The sequence below is a fragment of the Anneissia japonica genome, unplaced genomic scaffold (assembly GCF_011630105.1).
Source record: "Anneissia japonica isolate Jap-2015-1 unplaced genomic scaffold, ASM1163010v1 scaffold169_len739621_cov184, whole genome shotgun sequence".
Lineage (NCBI taxonomy): Eukaryota > Metazoa > Echinodermata > Crinoidea > Comatulida > Comatulidae > Anneissia > Anneissia japonica.
The window spans coordinates 446,531-467,483 of NW_022688869.1; the positions used below are offsets into that span (position 1 = coordinate 446,531).

The 20,953-nt window shown below is 34.4% G+C and overlaps 2 protein-coding genes across 3 annotated transcripts in view; both read right to left on the minus strand.

Annotated features, from left to right (window-relative positions):
- Window position 1: 1 nt before the first annotated feature.
- Window positions 2-9,564, minus strand: LOC117123999. The gene is made up of 10 exons (XM_033270108.1): window positions 9,479-9,564; window positions 7,934-8,190; window positions 7,441-7,535; window positions 6,350-6,421; window positions 5,391-5,495; window positions 3,262-3,477; window positions 3,126-3,157; window positions 1,066-1,193; window positions 519-574; window positions 2-91 (listed from the first exon to the last, which is right to left on the minus strand). The coding sequence occupies exons 2-10, from the start codon at window positions 8,169-8,171 to the stop codon at window positions 2-4; spliced, it is 1,032 nt and encodes a 343-aa protein (XP_033125999.1). The 5' UTR covers window positions 8,172-8,190; window positions 9,479-9,564.
- A 1,522-nt stretch (window positions 9,565-11,086) lies between these two features.
- LOC117124037 overlaps window positions 11,087-20,953 on the minus strand; it is an 11,746-nt gene continuing 1,879 nt past the window's right edge. The window contains exons 2-10 of one of the 2 annotated variants that reach the window (XM_033270161.1): window positions 19,074-20,025; window positions 18,340-18,429; window positions 17,136-17,366; window positions 16,469-16,500; window positions 15,939-16,069; window positions 15,453-15,520; window positions 13,567-13,671; window positions 12,759-12,898; window positions 11,087-12,635 (exon numbers count right to left, since the gene is read on the minus strand). In XM_033270161.1, coding sequence (XP_033126052.1) covers window positions 12,341-12,635; window positions 12,759-12,898; window positions 13,567-13,671; window positions 15,453-15,520; window positions 15,939-16,069; window positions 16,469-16,500; window positions 17,136-17,366; window positions 18,340-18,429; window positions 19,074-20,000 — 2,019 coding nt within the window. In that variant the 5' untranslated portion in view covers window positions 20,001-20,025 and the 3' untranslated portion in view covers window positions 11,087-12,340. Of the gene's footprint in view, window positions 12,899-13,566; window positions 13,672-15,452; window positions 15,521-15,938; window positions 16,070-16,468; window positions 16,501-17,135; window positions 17,367-18,339; window positions 18,430-19,073; window positions 20,026-20,953 lie in introns of both variants that reach the window. The other variant, XM_033270170.1, reaches the window with a different exon arrangement.

Genomic DNA, 20,953 nt, shown 5'->3' on the forward strand with positions numbered 1-20,953 from the left:
TCTACAGCTGTCTCTTATACACATCTAGATGTGTATAAGAGACAGTTGTGGAACCTGTCCTTACCTCTAAACTATAGTTGCAAGACAACCCCTGAAATGAAAAGAATATTTAATGATAATAATAGATGGATTTGTACAGCGCAAATAAACAAGGTCTCTATGCGCTCAGGACTGGATAATAATGTTGTATGGGCATATCTGACGCAGACGTACTTATAAAATTGTAGCAAGGCTTGGAACATAGCAACAAGAACATACATTTGAACTTGCCTATAGTCAAACCCAAAATTTAACAATTGTTTGACTTGGATAAAATTTGACTTGCAGACAGTGGTGTATCTAGAAGTCTTAAAATGGGGATGCTGATATGGTGGGGGGGGGGGCGCGAAGGTGAAGCGGGGTCCTTGACTATCAGTTGAGGGGCGCTAACAAAGTCAACTTAGGCAAGTTTAACTGTATATCTAAATAAAAAACAAGGTCACACTGATGCTAGTATCAATTTGTTGAATGACTCCTACCTCAGTTTGTAATTTTTCACAATTGCAATTTTTTTGCTTAGATTCAATAATTTGATCTGGAATAGGAAAAAAAATGAATGCCATTTTTAAAGAACATATAAAATACTTTTCAACTTTATATTCAGACATATATTTGGTCTAATAATTATAGTTGGTCAGACTATGTAAATCAGAACATTTTCCTACTTCTTTAAAGACTTGATGGGAAGACATGCAAGGTCTTTTACCAGATATGTTGTAATAATATACCATAAACGGAAAGGTCCACTGATTAATCTCAGGTAGGATAGCATAATACATACATTTCGACACTTGAGTATGTATTATACTATCTAATAAACCATACACTATCAAAATCTATTCAAACATTTCTTTGATGAGAATGACAGATAAAAATACAAAATTTTTGATTTGAAAAGGTTTAGACATAAGGAAGAGAGTTTTCTCTTTGCAAAATCTGACATATTATGAACAAATTAAGACATACAACAGATTAAAATGATATTTTAGCTTAAATTTTTTTAATATTATTTTTCTCATAATTTACCTTGACAAAGCCCAGTCAACCTGAACTTCATTTCACCCTCACTAACAAGTTGTAAGTCCACTGGTTCTACAGTATGGCTGTTAATTAAGTTGCTAAGTTGGGTATATTCAACAACAAGTAGCTGAAGACTTTAAAGAAAATAATAAGTGGATCAAATTAAGATTATAATGTTTATCATACAGAACTTCTACATGATGATGATGATCTCTATAGAATCATATCAGCCTACAGCCTTATCATGTCTGTTTGTATGAAACATCTAAGCCCACTATCAGTGATGCTGTTTGTATGAGGTGCAGATCAACATGGGAGGGGGGGGTTGGAGGGAAACATCCCTCGCATATATTTTTCAACTTTTCAATTGCAATGTAATTTCTTAAGTCAAGAAGATATCTGAAAGTTGTTGTAATGAACTGTAAAAAAGACCCAGGTTTTAAAGAAATGAAGCATTTTTATGCTGTTAAATTAAAATTATTACTTACAACTCTTGTGCAATTTAAATATTTTAATAAATATCAGGAGCGGATCCAGAGATGTCTGAAATGGGGGGGGGGGGCAAAAGTTGGGCCGATGGAGATAACACTACCTAGGGGTCTGGGAGGAAAAACTCCCCGCAAAAATTTGGTGTTTTAGACACCCAAAAATAACTTATGAGGCGCTTTGGGCAAACACGTTTTTTCTTTTTCTTTCTTTCTTTTTTTTTTTTGCTTTCCAAAAGGAGGTGGGGGGGGGGGAGGAATTCCAAAAGGAGGTGGGGGGGGGGAGGAAACCAGGCTGGGCTGGCCCGCCTCCCCCCACTCCTCCGAAATTCGCCCCAGAAGATGTTATGTGATTAAATTTTTCTGATAAGAGATTATGAGGAATTTGTTGAAGCTTGATTTTCACTAAAATGGTGATGTGATGAATAAGTTTACTGTCCAGACTATCAAATCATATTTGGCCAAAACATATGAAATGCATAAATATGGTCATATGGGCACACAACAGTTAAGAGTGTCATTTCTAGCCATCTTGAGGTATTATTTCTTCAAATTTTCGCTGTTTGGTTTTATGCTTTTGCATTGACATTGACTTAAATAGGAACAAAATATTTTGAAAAAAAATATGATGATAAGACTATGATTAAACAATTTGTTTACCGTTCACCCAACCAATATTGGGAAAAATCTTGACTTTCAAAACAGATCTGTACTCTGACAAATGCTTGTGGTATTTAGGTAGTTCGGATAAAAGTGCTGTTTTGATGTATTCAATTGAGTGACTTCAATCGTCATCAGAATAATTATTCTTCTGTTGACAATAGAAGCCACTCAATCAAAACTTTACGACTGTCTCAACAGGAACAACAGCTCTTATCAGAACTATCAAATTTTATTTGACAAATGCATGTGATATGCCTAAATATGGTCATGATGACATCACATCTTACACATCATAATTATTATTATGGTATACAACAGCTTTTCAAAAAATAAAATTTGACAGTCTGGCCAGACTGTTAAATTTTATTTTGAAAAATAAAATTTGACAGTCTGGCCAGGGCTTAAGACAAGCCTTACTATCTGAATTACAGTGTGGCCAGGGCTTAAGACAAGCCTTTCTATCTGTATTACAGTCTGGCCAGGGCTTAAGACAAGCCTTACTATCTGTATTACAGTGTGGCCTGGGCTTAAGACAAGCCTTACTATCTGTATTACAGTGTGGCCAGGGCTTAAGACAAGCCTTTCTATCTGTATTACAGTCTGGCCAGGGCTTAAGACAAGCCTTACTATCTGTATTACAGTGGTCTCTTATACACATCTAGATGTGTAAGCCTTACTATCTGAATTTCAGTCTGGCCAGGGCTTAAGACAAGCCTTACTATCTGAATTACAGTCTGGCCAGGGCTTAAGACAAGCCTTACTATCTGTATTACAGTGTGGCCAGGGCTTAAGACAAGCCTTACTATCTGTATTAGTTTTTTTTAACACAAAATGTGAAAAAAAAAAAAAAAAAAAATTAAAATTGTGTATTGAGATGCATTGAATTTGGCAAAGAATAAGAACCTGTATTATTCTTACTTAGTTTGTAAATCCATTGTTTCTGTGATATTCTGAAAAAGACAATAAAAATGCCAATTATTCGTACCTTTACATGATAGCAAATGGTAGCTTAAAGAATGCTTCAAAGGAAGCATCACTGATCACTGAAAAATACCTTCCCATGATGCATCTGTGATGTTTCCACATCTTCCAACCTTTTGTTCAACACATTAATGGATCTTTCATAAATGTCAAATTCTTGACATCTTCTAGCGACTGTATCCTCTAATGTTTTTAGTAATCCTTCCTCCATCTTGCTTAGACGATCCAACAGTAGCTTTTTCTGGTTTGCAAACAGTTTCATAACAGCTGCGGCTTTGCTCTGCAAAAACTGAACAAAAACATTATTTCAAGTTTATTTCATGCTAAAACAACCAACAAATGCCGCACCACTTTCAAGATGGCAATTCTATCATTAGTTTTGCCAATTTGGTAAATTTTTGAAAAACCAAATACAATAGATAACAAATTCTGCCATTAGTTGCCAGAGTTCATCAGAAATTGGCAGTCTTCTGCACTGCTAAGCATAAAATCTCACAGAAACCTTTTTATTACTGTTTTATTGTTATTGTAAGCTGGTCATGGGTGTCAAAATGTGCACCAAAGTACAAGTATACAAGTAGCTCATTAAACCAGAAAGCTTCCCAAAGTGGATTCTCACAACTTGCTACCTCTGATATAATCTGATCTTTAATTAATTTTCAGTATACAGTTTTCCCTCTAATTTAAACCCCTCCAATTAAAGTCCACCCTCGATTTAAAGACCACTTTTCTGTGGTCCCATATTAACGAATGCATTTATAAATATTATTCTACTTAAAGACCAAAGCTGTTAAAGAAAATCCTGGCCCCAAACATGGTTTTTAACATGTTGGCTGCCAGCGACGAATATACTCATCCCACAGGGTATTGCTGAGGGCGCCAGGGGCGAGAATACTCATCTATATTTGGGGTAACATTCTGGCGTTTATTACTTCTTTGTTATACATTTTATAACCAAGGCCGTAGACAGCTATTGGGACAGTTGGGATCGTCCTCCATAATTTTTCTAATGGGTCCACAAAGAAAGTGTCCACATTTTAAATAATGGGTCCAAATTATACAGTTTCATGCATAAAATGAGTCCACTTTTTTAAAAAAAGGGTCCAGGTTTCTCATATTTAGCCTAAAATGAGTAAAATTTTAAGGAAATTGGTCCAGATTTTTCATATTTAAGGCATGTCGTGGCGAAATGGTTAAGTTGTCACACAGGCCAGTATTTAGTAAATGAGCTATAAAATATGGGAGCTCAAAAAATTGCCTAAAAATCCAAATTTGTTTTTCACTATAGATCAATAGTTTAATGTCTTATTAATCATGGACCAAAGTATTAGTTCTGGAAGTGGTCAACAAATTGTTTACATTAAAGTATTTGTGATAGTTCTTTCTATTAAACAATGTATTTACAAATAACTTTGAAAGGCAATTACTCAAAATCATGTTTATCTTGATTCTAAGAGTAGTGTACTTTCACTTTCCAATAACTTAGGCTTGAAATGTCCAATTTCAATGATTGACCCCCTCATACCTGTAACTTCAATTCTAGCTACAACTTAGCCATTTTGCCACAACATGCCTCATTTTTGCATGAAATGGGTTAACATTTAGGAAAATGGGTATTTGAATTTACACGTAAAGTGGGTCCACCCTGATATTGCCCCGCACTGTCTGAAAATCCTGGCTACGGCATTGTGTATAACCACAGACTCAACAGCTGACAGTTTGAGGAAGATACACCTAGACGATAATGTAAAAATGACGTATGTTTGTTGTGTTATGCTGCCGGTAGTACACAGTACGGCACTAGTGGGAACGCCCTTTGAACATATACCAACCCATGTAAAAAGCGGACGAGGTAACTCGCACTTGGCATAGGCAGTAAAAAGTGCTGTCACGGTGCCGTCGGCGAGTTTACCAGTCCCCTAACATTTTCTAGCCAATTTATTAGACACATCATTTTGATGATATATGACTAGATAAAAATTTCAAAAAAAGTATGTTTGTTAACTTGTTTTGGCACACGGGAAGGAACGTTAAAAAAAGGTCTGGCAGTCAACATGTTAATTGGAGGGAAACTTGTACACCTGTAATCCAAAAGCGGTTTCACCTAAAAAAAATAGTATGACATCCATGAGCTGAAGGGTAAATATATACTGTAACTCCAAATGCATGATAAGAAGTTATGGTATGAGCATTTATACTTACTTTCATCTGCTGTGATTTCCTTGTTTCTAGTACCAAGTTTGGAAATGCCTTACTGTTATTTAAGACTTCAACTATGTTATTACTGGCAGTGATATGCACATCTCTCTTTTAGGAAAAGGAAAAAAAAAAAACAATTGATAAAGAAGTGAGGAAGAACTCACCCTTTTTGAACAAACTGTATTAGTTTTAAAAAGCAGTAACAAATTTAGCCACTGCAATATTCATCTCTTGCAAAAGAACATGCAGGGAGTCAAACTGCCTTATGCTGGGTAATTCAACAACAGTAGTCTGGTAGGCTTTAGATATTTAATGTAACTCTTCACCTCACCTATGTAGCTATGATCTTTGGGTAAACATCAGACTAATCAGTGCTTGGTATAAAAAAAATGTAAGATGGACATGAGACCTTGCAAGGCACAAATTGAGCCTTGTGTGTGTCGCTAGTTTGGGATAACCCTTGATATGTCACATGGCATGAGATTCAACAACTCAAGGATGACACAAGGATGCCACATCTCAGGAAATCTTATGAGAACCCTATTTCATTCTTATGAGAACCCCATTTCATTCTTATCAGTGCCCTACAGTATTCCATTCTTATGAAAACCCTACTTCATTCTTATGAGAACCCCATTTCATTCTTATCAGTGCCATATTTTATTCTTATGAGAATGCTATCTCATTCTTATGAGAACCCTATTTCATTCTTATGAGAACCATATTTCATTGGCAAATTTCACATTGGTGAGAAACCTCTCACATTGTTAAGATAATCAGTGGCATATCTAGTGGGTGTGGAGAAGGACACACACTCCCTAAAAAAAGATTGCATCATATTTTGTGAGCTATCACCCCCTCACTTAATCATCAACCCCTTCCCCAATTCACATTTGTACCCCCTCAGCCCCCTTCCACATTTCAACACTCTTATTATACGCCACTGAAGATAATATACTTACTTCGCCCTGTTCCTCTGGTACACTTTGTTTTGTGGTCTTTGTAGCTTTGATTTCATTTGAGCTTGACAAATCCTACAAAAACAAAAAATTACTATTATATTTTAAGATACAATTTTCTCATTTGGAAAAACTTAGGTAATGTAGTGTAGGGTATAACTACGTAAAAATACCTCCAAATTTTGTTATAAGCATAATAACAACATAGAAAATTTTCATCTGGTTTGCTTAAAATAAACTGTAGAACTGTTTTATCAATACAATTCAACTTGCCTAAGTCGAATCCAAAATGCGATTGAAATATTGTTGGACTTAAATAAAATTCAACTTACAGATTGTTAAATAATGAAATACACAACAATTTGCCATGTAAAATTAGATCAACTTAGAAATTATTCGACTAATAGGAAAAGTCGACTTAGGCAAGTTTAACTGTAATAAACCAAGCACAATGGATGTAAATCCTCAACAACAGATGCTAGCTTACATAGTTAATGAACTCATGTTGAGAACATTGGCCGCATTCGACTGTCATTCTTCGTTTAACCACGCCCACCTGTGCAGTGGTAAAATCCTACTTAACGAAGACGACCAGTCGAATATAAAACTGGTAAATACTCGACAAAACAAAATGGCTGCATAGTTACCGCGATACACGCTGTGTAATTAAGGCTGCTTCAGATTGTGGCACTATGGTTTATTCGTAAAAAAATGTTTTCATCCAGTTCTTGAATTCTGTTAGCTACAATTATTTTGACTTCAATGTAGGTAAATATTACAATTTTTATTTTCTGAAATTTAATCTAAATTATATTAACGCAAATGTTGTTGCTAAACTGACCGAACGGCCATATTTTTTTTTGGTCATGTGCATAGCTTAACACTGATTAACGCATTCTGGTTACATTAATTTTCATTATCTACAAAGTCTACAAACCAGTCAAATGAAAATTATACTCAACGAAATGAACCAGTCGAATAAGCCTAATGGTAAAAGCTCGCAGTAAGTTTACATCAATTGTGCTTGGTTTATTAGCGATAAAACAGTTTTACAGTCATATAGTATTGTATAGAGAGTATTATAAAAAAAATACATGTTTTGGATTGGATCGGATTTCTTTCTTCTTGACTGCGCCTTTTTCAGCAACATGATATACATTTTCTTCAGCAGGCAACTCATGCTTGGAATCTGGTAAAAAAATTTAATTGAAAAAATGAGTAAAACAGGTATATAAAACTTTGTGATTTTGTAAAAATAAACTCGCCAAATTCAAAAAGTCAAATAGATAACACGTATCAATTGAATGGATGGCCTATACTCATTATATCATATCCATACTGTAGCTCCTAGGAAACAGTACTACATACACTAAGGCAATGGCATATCAAGAGGGTTCACACTTGTGCCCCCACCCCCACCAACCAAAAATGCTTGCACCCCCAGTCTTCCCTCTATTGAAAATTTAAAAGAAAACGTAATCATCAAGCCCTGAATACTCCACCTTAGCGCCCCAACCCCCCATTTCAAGACTAATAGATACACCAATGCACTTGGGTAAAAAAAATGGATTAGTCAAATTTCCTCACCTATGGATGCTTCAAAGATGTCTTGGACAACTTCCAAAGTCAAATCGGAACCACTCTGGGTTCTCATAGATCCATTACATTTTGGGCACACAAATGGATTACCATTGCCACATTTCCATACGGATTTCTTTTTCTGGACTTCTTCTAGAGCACAAGCTCTGCAGATGCTATGGCAGCAACTCAGTACGATGGATTTGTCATCGGAAAGGAAGCAGACACTGCAAGTAAGGACCTTCATCCTAAGGAATCCCAAGCATCTAAGGTGAATGATAATATAGTACAGTATTTTTTTTAATTAATTATATTCCATATAAATAAAAAAATCCCCATATTTCGCTACATGGTCTAGAAATTGATAAAATATAGTTAGTGTATCATGAGTTGTTTATAAATATTTCATTTGACTGTACTTGACCAGTGGCGGTGCCAGCGGGAAGGCGGGGGGGGGGGGGGGGGGGGGGGGGTGTTAAGTAAGTCACCTATTAGACAAGTCAAGACCCCACCATCTGAGCTTGTCAGGCAGTCGGACTACAAAAAAAATGGCATATACGCCAAGCCAAAACATGGGCCATTTCAGGCCATCCAGAGGTCCCTCTTTAAAAACAAAATCACAATTGGGAGGGCAGACCTGCCAACTCACCCGATCCTGTCGCGTGTCACCCGATATTTAAACAAATCTCCAGTTCTCCTGATCGAATGTAATTTTCACCTGATTTCACAGGCCACCCCATCTCCCCAAAAATACTCCATGCATAATTTGATCGTTATTATTCAATGTTTTCGCCGCCTGCTCGCTTCACGGTGCATAAACAAGCAGCCATTTTCAATTCGAATGTCACATTAAGGGCCAATGATTTGTAGTGGCATGTGATTTTGTATCTTGCATCATCTCTTGGTTAATTATGGAAACCTCCAAATTTTTTGGTAAATCTACAGATTTTTTTAAGATTCTTAAAAAAATCTCCAGATTTTCATGACCCAAGGGTTGGCAGGTCTGGGAGGGGGTCATGCATACAAGATCAAGCTCGATAGTCAGACAGCTTAGGGGGGCCCCACCCAAAAAAAAAAAAAAATTATCCAAAAGCTGCCACTGTCTTTGACCTTGGCGTACCGAAGGTGTGGCATTCTGCAACTGTAAATAGGTTGGTGTATGAAATGTATGTATCACATTCATTCATTATCATTTTTCGTATTTATTATTATTATTATTATTATTATTTATTATGCTTAGACTAGGTTATACACAACTGTTCTTGGCCTAAACTAGGTAGAGGATAACTCTGATCAGGTTTTAAGACTAGCAAGAGAGCCAACAATGCCTGGCTTGGCTACTAGGCCTAGCTAGTTAGAAGCTCGGCTAGCAGCTAGTACAAGCTTGCCCTACACTTTACTAAGGTCCCCTGTCTGGCTTGGCCTACTACTACCCTAGGCCTACACGTTTCGGATCGTAACACCTGAGTTATAATTACGATAGTCACCTCATTGCTGAACTCAATAAGAACGGCAAAATGTAGTGTTTAATATAAAAAATAGAACTAATCATACCAAAGCTGCAGTCCCATTCTAATCGGATATCGGGATTTGGCGTGATGTCCTCCAGCCTTGGCAAGCAGCATGAAGGGAAATTCCCGTATTGGTTTGTTTGTAACTAGCGCCCTCATTATGTTCACAAATGTTCCCATGATTTATTTATTGTAAAGTTGAAATAAATAATCAATTAATTTGTAAATAAGATTCTCCGCGTTTAGCCTGTCTCTGTGAATGATTCATGTCCGGGTACAATGGTGGCAAAACTTCAAGGTGTTTCATAATACAGGTGCCACTGCGGAACAGGTGTCTCATCATATGCCGATAGAAAACGCAAGGCAAAGAGGCGCGTGCTTACAATTATTCCTACAGAAAATGCACTTGGAGGATTAATGTTTCCATAATTTGTATTGTAGCGTGTCGTACCATTTAACATCCTAATTTCCTCGCGCCTCCTTTCTTGGAGGTATTATTTTCGCTTACTACCTCTAAACCATGGGATGGGCATTAAAATGGGTCGGAGGGCCGAAGTGAATGGCTGGGGCTGCACCCAAAATTTGACGTTTCAGTGCACATCCAAAAATCTTCATCACACTGTCTTATGGCCACGTCATGCTCAGGTTTACTCTTCTTTACAGATGAGTCAGTGCCGGCTCGGAAAAAAAAACAAGGTGTTTTCTAGCCAAAAATCAGGGGCTGATTTGGGGGCCTCTTTTGGAAGGTTAAAAAAAAAAGAAAAGAAAAAAAAAATTGATCGCCCAAAACGCTTTAGAGGTTATTTTGAGACGTCTAGATCACAAAAATAAATTCCCCCGGACCCCCTAGGGTAATACTACCTCGATGGCCTTCTACCGTACCCCTTATACACTTTTTTTTTTATAAGAACACTAGGCTGAAACTGCTTAAAAATTAAGAACAAATTGAGGCTGATGTAAAATTTCAATGAGGTTTTTATTTTTTTTAAATAAAAAAATTATATCCATACTTTATGTGCAGTAGATGTGACAATGTAATACTCTACTATAATACAGTAGGCCTACAGACTGTAGGTGTATCTATCTGGCATTTGGAGCCATTTCTTGTGGAGCCACTTTCACCTACATTCTAGTAAAGTGTATACTGCTGTATATTTAATCATTTTCTATGTTTAAAAAGTGTACAAAAAATTGTTTACAAAAACTTAATGCAATAATAGCATATTGACTACTTTTGTATATTTTCGGAAAATATTTCAGCTGCTCCAAATCTCTTTCCTATTCTTCCTTCTTCCTTTATTCTTTCACAATTTTGCGTTTTTTTCTTCATATTTTTCATAGTTTTATACACTCACATATTCATTTGTTTTAGGACTGGTCTAGACTAGACCTCGGCTATCAGTGCCTATTACTATATTATTTAAATATACAATTTTAATAGATAACATGGACATAGTAATTCATACTTAAACAATACATTAAATTTATATATTAATATGATAACGTTAACAAATAAATAACAATAACTAAACCGTGTACATAGTGTATCACTACTGCAATAATAAGATTAACATTTTCAATCTTATAATAAATTTCATACAGCCGGTGTTATGTATTGACCTAGGCTACTATGGCTAATGACAGGTACGCTTTCACCATTAAAGGCTTTTTCTATGAATGGAATGACCTGTACGAAACACGAGCTCCTGTAGACCAAACCCAGTACCGTTACGATTTTAATCGTACGGGAAATAGCTCAATAATTTGAGCAAGCCGGAAATCGGCCCAAAAATAAGAACAATGAGCCTCAAAATAACCAGGCACCTCACGCAGATGGATTCGTATGACATAGTGTGTGCCTGGCTTTAGAATGAAGTTCACAGAAAACAAACTTGACAAAACAAAAGAATAACAGCAGTTTTGTCGTTTCTAGTGGCCTGTAAAGTACAGGGGGTACAGGGCCAGAGGACCCAACCAGGGCCAGATTAAAGGGCTGTGGGCCCTGGGGCTGTAATTGCAAGTAAACCTAAAACATAAAACCAGATTTTCTGGGGTTCAGTGGCCTGTATTTTCCCTTTGGGGCCTGTAATTGGCCTGGGCTGGCGCCCCAAAGCCCCTATTAATCTGGCCCTGACGCCACGAATCACTTTCCCCAACTGGAAATTTTCAAAGCAAAAACATGTGACACTCAAGTAGTCAGTAGCATATCTAGGGGATGTGCACGCCCCTCCAAAATTACTCGTGCCCCCAAAAAATCATGGAAATGTTCAAAAGCACCTACAGTAAAATCATCTTATTTTGCGAGTTAGCACCTCCTCAACCAAACATCTATCCCCGCAATTCACCTTCTTGCCCCCACCCCCATCATCACCCCACTTCAAGAACCCTAGATACGCCACTGCAAGTAGATAAAATCAGTATATGTATCTATCAACTTATTTCGTACAATCAACTTATAGTACAATACAATTGTACTTTTACTATGGTATTCAATATTATTGGGCTACAAAATATCAATATTTCTCTCAACCCATGCATCTGAGAAGTTACTTTGTAGCAGGGGTGGCGCTAGGAAATCATCATAGTGTAGTAGGGGGAAAATTAAATTTTTAAAAGGTAATAAAATTCTTCATTTAAAAAGGATAACTTGAAAGAAAATAATACAAATTATTATTTGTATTATGACAATACATTACAATATTAAATAATTATAAAGTTTTTATTAAGATCATTAAAAGAAACTAAACTGAATATAAAATAATATATAGTGTTTCTTGTTGGTATAATAAAAATTCGGAGGGTGATACTGATAAACCTCGCCAATCATGATGGTCTATCTTTGTTGTCTAATTTATGTAATAATTATTCTATCATCATCTCGGTTGGCTTTTTTCTTTATTAATATTTAACTATGTATTGTTGTTGACGTTGTTTGGTCTGATGATGATTTCGGTTGTTCGAATTTTGCTAAAAAACTATCAAAACTGAATGTTCCTGAATATTGTACTGGTTTTGTTGGGTCTAAAGATGTTTTCTGTTGCTCAAATGCAGATATATTACTACCAAAACTGCATGTTCCCGAAGATGATGTTGTTGGCGTTGCTTGATTTGAAGTTTTAACAACTGCAGTTTTAGCAGACAAAGTTTTTTTTCTTTCAAACAAAGAGGCAGTTCTGGATGACGTTTTCGATGGTGAAAACCAAGTACTTGTGACTGTTGACTTTGCTTGATTTGAAGTTTTAACAACTGCAGTTTTAGCAGACAAAGTTTTTTTTCTTTCAAACAAAGAGGCAGTTCTGGATGACGTTTTCGATGGTGAAAACCAAGTACTTGTGACTGTTGACTTTGCACTGTTTAAGCCTACAAACGAAGTCCCAAAGTCAAATAATGGGTCTAGCATCAGTTTATTCTGCTGGGATGATGATACAATCTTCTCAGACACATAGTGCGACCAACGTATTTCCTATTAAAAGAGAAGTATTTATACCATTAGTATTCCTGCCAAAAATATAGAAGAGGTAGGATCCATATGGAAGTAGCTATTTGGTATGGTGGCTTCTAGGAACAAAAATGTTTATTAGGCTAGAAAATAGACTACCAAACAGATCTGGAACCACAAAAACAGGGTCACATCAATTTTGAGTAGACAGAATGTGATTAGGAAGGTGTTTATTGATTGTGTTGATTTTTATTGAAAACAACAAAAGTAGTAGGAATGTAGTAAGTGCCAAAAAACAGAAGAAATTCAAGAATATCAACAATGCTTTGCATAAATCAGTAATGTTGGAAAAGTACCCACACTCGGAAATGACATTAAAATTTTTATATATTATTGACTACCAAGCAAGTAAAAAGGTAAAAGTTATTTTCTTAGGCTTCTACTGACTTCTTATCCGTGTAATTTCTTTTGTATTCCATCGCATTGTTATTGTTGCATGTATTTTTTAAATAAAATTAAAAAAAAAAAAAAGGATTTTAATACACTTTTTGAATTTTCAAACAGATGAACCATATTCCATTTTGGGCTTTTCATTTTATAAATTATACAAAATTATAAAAATAAAAAATTAAGTTAAACTTTGAATGAAATCATATAAAATTATTATTATAATAATTAAACCTAATATTTACCTCAAAAGACCAGTTCTCAAATTCAGTCATACTGGATACAGTCCGATATCTAACTTTAATATCATTTTCTGCACCACGATGCACTTTGTCACATCCTTCTGTGGCCTAAATAAGAAGAAAAAAGGTGGAAATTTTTAACAGATACATGTTAATAACTAATAAATACTTGGATTTTACCTCATTCTTTTAAACTATTATTAAAATTGTGTATCATTCCTAAACATGATCAATTTATTCACATTAATATTCAAGTGCTACTCTCAAATAAACCTCATGATCCTTTTTAAGCTCTGTCGACGCTATCAAATTTTCTTTGATAAAAAAACTGCTGTATGCCCATATATAGTTATGATGTGCCTATACATGGTCATGATGTGATGTCATCATGACCATATTTAGGCATGTCACATAAAACTTGATGCTATCGAAATGTAGCAAACACATTAAATTTCTGTTTCTGGATTTATTGCTCCGGATTCAGCAGTGAAATTTCAGGGCTACAAATATGTGAAGTACTGTATGCCTAAACTGGTGATGACATACACAAACATATGCCCTATTCTCAGTTGCTCTGTTCAAAGGTGGAATAAGATATGAATAATAACCATACCACCTGTATATTCAAGACATAAATCATTTCAAGAATAATTACATAAACAATCAAATAAATAATTTTTTAAATAACTTTTAAAAATGCCATTGGAATAGTATTGCAGTACCCACTGCTACTTGGGGATTGGACTCAACGGTAGCCACCAAGTTCGGTGATCGACTGGTTAACAAACTAGCCTAGTTATCTGGAGGTTGTGGGTTCAATTCCCACCTAAACCATTTGCTTTTTCGCAAGCAGTATGATAACATGTCAGGTAGGGAAAACATTATTTGTATTAATACATGCAGTAGAACCTCGATTTTACGTACGGTACGGTACGGGACCGGAGGGCGTACGTGAATCGGGGGATTCATATAATTGAGGTTGGGTTAAATTTGTGGTGAACTTTGACCAAATACTCAATAAACATATGTTATGAATGAACGAACGATGTTACCTAGGCTAGACCTACGAATAAAACCATGTGTCTAGCGTTTTTATTCATTAATTTACGATGTCACAATAAAGTGTTCAAATAAAACCATGTGTCTAGAGCATTAATTCATCACTTTATGTCCTTTATTTAACTAAGGAACATAAAAATATTTTAAGATTACCTATACAACAAAGGTATAACTTGGGAATTCCCCTTCATGGCTATTCTAAACAACAGAGCTTGGTGTTGTCTGGGCCTGCCTGCTGGGACCATAGAGCAAAGAAACAGTTTCTGTTTCTTTGCTCTATGCTGGGACAAACTAAAACCATGTGCACTGCACTGGACAAGCCAACCAATTAGCGTTAATGTACGTGAAACAGCAACCACTTGCATTACACTGGGCGAGCCAACCAATTAGCACTTGTGTACAAAATTATGCCTACTCAGCTTCGTGTAGAAAATTCGATCAGACGAGTTTTCCACACGAAGCCAAGGAGAAAAGCAATTATTTTGAGCATCATTGGTAGTTGTTCAACTCGCTTAGCTCACATGGTTTTAGATTATAACAACCCAGTATTAGACCCATTCAACATTGCTGTTTAATGAAAATACATTGCATATGGTTTGTTTATTGTTATAGTATTGAAATAATAAGCAGACAGAAAGTAACAAATCTCTTTTTACTTATGATTGCTCTGAAAAGGGCAGTTTGTTTTGAATATTTTCGGGGGTTTTGATGACATCATCGTCAATTGGAGGCGTAAGTAAAACCGAGGGTTTGTATAACTGGGGTATGTAAAAAAGAGGTTCTACTGTAATTATGCTATTAAATTAACTATGCTTCAAAAATTATTTTACCTTAAATTTCACGTTCTTGGATACTGCTGCACAATAAGTCAATGACTCATCTAATTCTGGTTTAAAAACTAGTAAAGGAATTACATACTAATGGTCAATAAACACATAAATAAATAATGCTTTATGGTTTGTGATTAGCTAGAAATATAAATTTCAATATTGGAATTGTTTATTGAACAACACTCTTGTATACTGTACAGACCAAATTCAAAATTTAAAGTTTTTTATTCTCTACACAATACTACAACATTAGCAGCCAGAGCTAAACTGAAGTACTATGAAATAGCAACTTTAAATTAAAATATTAAACTAAAATTCTAGAATATTTAAACACTTTCAAAATGCAAAATTTTAAAATTTGCTAGAACAAGAAGTATCAAAATAAAAACATCAAAATGTAAATTCAAAAAAGCGCCCTGACAAAAGAATAGTTGCACAGTTGCTGTTATATTTTTAACAAGGTGAACTTATCAGTAAAAGAAATACCTGTGCTACTCTTAACAAACTTCCATTTGTTCGAAATTGGATCCATCTGAATATCTACTGGTTCTGGGTCCACTTCATGCGACAATACCTGACAGTAAAGCGATGGTAACTTATCCAAAATTTCTTGCCCTCTAATATGTCAGATGAATAAAATTTGTCAAATTAATGATTGGTGAAGATTCTTTGTAAATATTTACATATTTACACTGTATTTTGGGAAAAAATAGCAATGCTACAAATATAGCACCTTGCATACAATGATGGGGATTATAAAAGAACACATATTTAAAATATAATATGTACATTTCAAATACATTAAATAACAAATAGATCTAAGATTCAATAAAAAAAAATTTGTATGACTAATCAATAAATCAAGAAGTAGACAAATGAATAAATAAAAAAAATTAATAAATATAAACATTTATGGTAATATAATAATTTAATTATTATTATGATTATTATTATCTTAATTATTATCATGATTTGTAAAATGATTTTCAAATTGTATAGGGATCGGGAAAACCTACCTTTTTAGATACTGTAACTTTTGTTGTAAATTCTGAAAGAAAAACATAGTAGAAATTAATAATTGTAAGATAATATATGTTGATTTTAGGAGGATAAAATGAAGATGAATGGGCTATATAGCCGTTAACAAAACACGGTTCGTAGCCAGAATCGATGGAGGGAGTTTTGTGACCACTAAACTGAAAAAAATTGAAATGAGGTCAAAGAACTCACATTAGAGAACAGACAGTCAAAGGGAATAGATGCAGTTACCAAACTATGTACAAATATTAAAGCCAGGCTCTGCAGGAGAAAATTTGTTTGATAAGTTGTAGAACTTTTCTAAGACATAAAAAATACATTTGACAAAAAATTTGGAAGCAGTTAATGAGATAAAGATTTATGGATATTTAAAACTGATGGGGAAAAGGTGGAAAAGAGGGCAGTTAGTTAAATATTCAAAAATAAGTTTTTTGTTAACCGCTTCCAAGTGTTTTTGTCAAATATGCTTTTGTGTCTTAGAAAGATCAGTTCTACAACATGTAAAAAAAAATCCTCTGGAGCCTGCATTTAATTTTAAGTGGTCTCTTTCCTGTAATCCATGATTTTCAAATCATACTACTATATGCTTGGGGAACAATATACAATACTACAGTTTTCATTTATCATAATAGAAGGGAGCCTTACTTGCTCATTTCCTGAATTCCCGTTGAGTTTAGCTTTTGCAATTATAATTTGAAGGTCTTTTTCAACATTTTTCAACAACTGCTTTTTTTGTTTCCATATCTGTTTCTTGGTCTGGTGCATGTCTGCAATCTCATCTTGTAATCTGGATTCCTCCTGGTTCAGTCGTTTAATTTGTGCACATTTATATTCTCCAAACTTTCTTAAATAACCATCTGTGTTCTGTTTTAAGCCCTAATGAAACAATTAAGTAATTTATTAAATAACTCTCTGTGTTTAAGCTGTAATAATTAGCCAAATAGGCAAATTATAATAATACCTGAATTTTGCTAAATATTGTCATTCAAAATTAGCCAAAAATCTATGGTGAATTAAAGCTATCATTGCTTACATTTTGTTTTGGCTAATCAAATTTACATTTGGCTAATTATTTTTATACTGAATTAGCCATAATGCTAAACTTGTTTTTGGCCAACTATTTTTTATTCTGTAATAAATAAAATACCAGAAATGAAAATGCAAACTTCCTAAGTACAGTAGCCTGTAATTGACTTTATACATATCTTACAACACATTGTTTACCAAGTTTAAACATTAAAATTAAATTTGTATAAGGAGTAAAACATACCTAGCGAAATATGTCAAATATAAAAATTTATTTTATGGGGTTGCCTTATACTGTAGGTCAACTTACACAGAAGAAAATTATGGTGACATCAAAGATACACTATACCTACCTATTACTTAAAACACTACTATCCAAAGATTACACTATCAAATTCCTGGTGAGAAGACTAAACTTACATTAATTATTGTATTTTAATATGATTTTCACTTCATAGTTAACTCTATATTCTAAATTGAATATTTTAAAAATCTAAATATATTAAATTATATAGCACATTTTGCCAAAGAATACAAAGTGCTTAGATATGTGGTCTAGGAACTTGATCAATTATTTTCCTTCCCCTAAGGGTCCCATTCGTGTCTATCCAACCCGTTAACCGGTACCAGCAACTCTCGTCATAGTAATCAAACTCTTGTTTTTAATTATTTTTATTGATTGTTTGTTTTGTTATATATTAGTTTAAGTTTATTACTTGTATATTGTTTATCTAACTGAACTACCTCGGAAATCAGTACATTGTATTGGAAGTGTATCTCAGAAAAGCATAAATGAATAAATGAAAATGAAATAATATCTCACCAAAAACTGTTGTTTAATTGCATTCCTGCCGTGGAGGTTCACAAGGCTTTTACTAGATGCAATACAGTCCGACATGAACTTTATCTTTTCCTACAAAGAAGAAAATAATAATTATTGTCCATTTTGGGCTAAATATTGAAAATGAATTTCATTATTTGAATTGTTTACCTCCAACATCACAAAATTCATGATTTTAGAATATCAAATGGTACACCACATCAAGAAATGAGAGCAAATAAAAACAAAACAACACAAACAAAAATATAATTAAACTTAAAACTTATAGCAAAAGTAGCTGTATTACTTTTGATTGTGAAGTATTCTGATTGATTGATTGATAGCAATGCAAATGACTTAAGGACGTATTACCTTGTTGTTTTACAGACTGTGATTTTTACGATTTAAACTGAGAGTAGATGTGTAAAAATATGTTTAGTGGGTACGTATATTTATATTTATGCAGTGGATGCTCTAATTAACTACTGAAAGGGTCAAAGTCTGATGGGTCCAAAACAAGGGGCTCAACTGAATTTTAAAAAAAAAAAAAAAAAAAAGATTAGCTTTAAATTGGGTGTGAAGTGTTTGTTGTTTACCTTTGAATTAACAGTTAAAACGTTTTTATGAACAGAATATTCCACTGGTAGTACAAGCCCACCTCCCTCCGCTTAAATCGGAAGAATTTTCTGTTCAAAGGGGTGGGCTTACACCAGAACTACGATAACTATTATACATACCATTATTGAGTTAACAATCTCATCTTTATGTTTTACATCATGTCCAAAGTGCGTATATAAACACTGGAAACATGTATATACTTCACAGCTAATGCAAAAATGTGATTTTGGACGGCCATGTGTTTTACATTGTAATTCAAATGCCGAATCCTTATTATCCTCTTCAACCTCCTCTTTGTGTGGTTGTCTATGGAAACCATCCCAGCTTTGGAATCCACCAGTGGTTTTTCCCTTTGAATCTTCAACATCACCTTTATTTGAAGATGCCTCCAAACTTTTTAAATCATCCACATGACTCTTAAAGAGCTCTTTCTTTCGTCTTTGTGCCAGTTTTATAATTCTATTAAGATTCACCACAGAAATATCGGATTGTTTCTTTTTTCCAGATAAAGGATGATCTGGAAGGGATGTCTTCCCTATGAGGTCTCCACTATTCTCTTTACCATTTTCTTCTACTGAATGTGCATCTGTTTCATGCTGTTTATCTAGGTATCCATTTGAATCAGCATAACTGATGCCAGATTGAGGAACGATTAACTTTTCCTCTGCTATGTTTGTGCTGTGGCTATGATCTCCAGAAGCATCTTCCAGCAGATTTGATGCACCAGTCTCCTGCTGATGGCATTGATTTGGAGTTGATGATCTCTGTATCAATAGTGCAGATTTATCAAGCATACTATCTGTTGTTAAAGTCGAAATTTGGAACCTTGGTACAGTATGCAATCTGGAACCACTTTCTTTAGATTCTTTGAAGTGAAGAAGTGTACTGCTGTCATCATCAACACCGCCCTCTACAATATTTGAAGATCCAGTCTCGGACATAGACTCATTAGACTCATTTTCCAATGCATGGTTCTGTTCTTCTGCTACATCTTGCTTTGCCATTACTTCTACACCTGAGTTTGTTGAGTCTGCCCAGTCTGCCATGACTGTAGTTTTCTACAGGGTTTTGCTGAAATACGAAGTTTTATATATTTAGTTTATTTACTTTTTATTTAACTTAAATTAAAAATATGAGGCCCAGGGGCAGATCCAGGGGGGGGGGCTCCCCTGGCCACAGGGAAAAAAAGTGAGAGAGAGAGAGAGGGATGGGGGGGGGGAGAGAAGAAAGAAAAAAGAGAAAAGATCATATCTAGGCCTATTTATTACTACAGTACTTCAGTTGGTGTTGGTTTTTGTGGCTCGTGGTGGTTGCTAAATGATAGAATAAAAGTACAATCTTTTGGTATAGTTACCATACATCGGTATTTGTTGTATGTTATTTATAAGTATATAATAAATTAATGCCAACATAATATTCAACATAATAATCATTCGGCAGAAAATGTGTTTATGAATTATCAAATATATTTTTCACGACCTCATAACAATAGCAACACAATCTAATTCTTTAGATTAAAACGCCGTGTTCGACTGTCTTAGTGTTACTTTTTTCCAAAATTTCCTAATGGACTCCACCCCTCACCCCTTTACGTCACGTGTTAAATAAAAGAAGAATTTAAATACAAGGAATACATCAAGATTTTTCATTCTTTTATAGTAAATATTTATTCAATCAATTGCACAAGTAACAACTTTAATATAAGAAATGAATTACCATACTGAAAGTAAAAACTTACAAAGCTATAATTTTTACATAATTATTTTTTTATAAAACTAAAACACTTTTATCTATTTCAACTTTTAATAATAATATCCATATAGAATAAACAAGGTTTACTACATTTGCTCTTTATCAATATCAATGAAGCTTTTATTTTAAAAAAAATAGAAAACCAACAAATCTTATCCTTACTTGCAGTAGGTGTGACAATGGAGGGATAAAGTGACTATGTTTAATCATAGAGGAATAACTTTCATGGTAATACCCTATAATACTG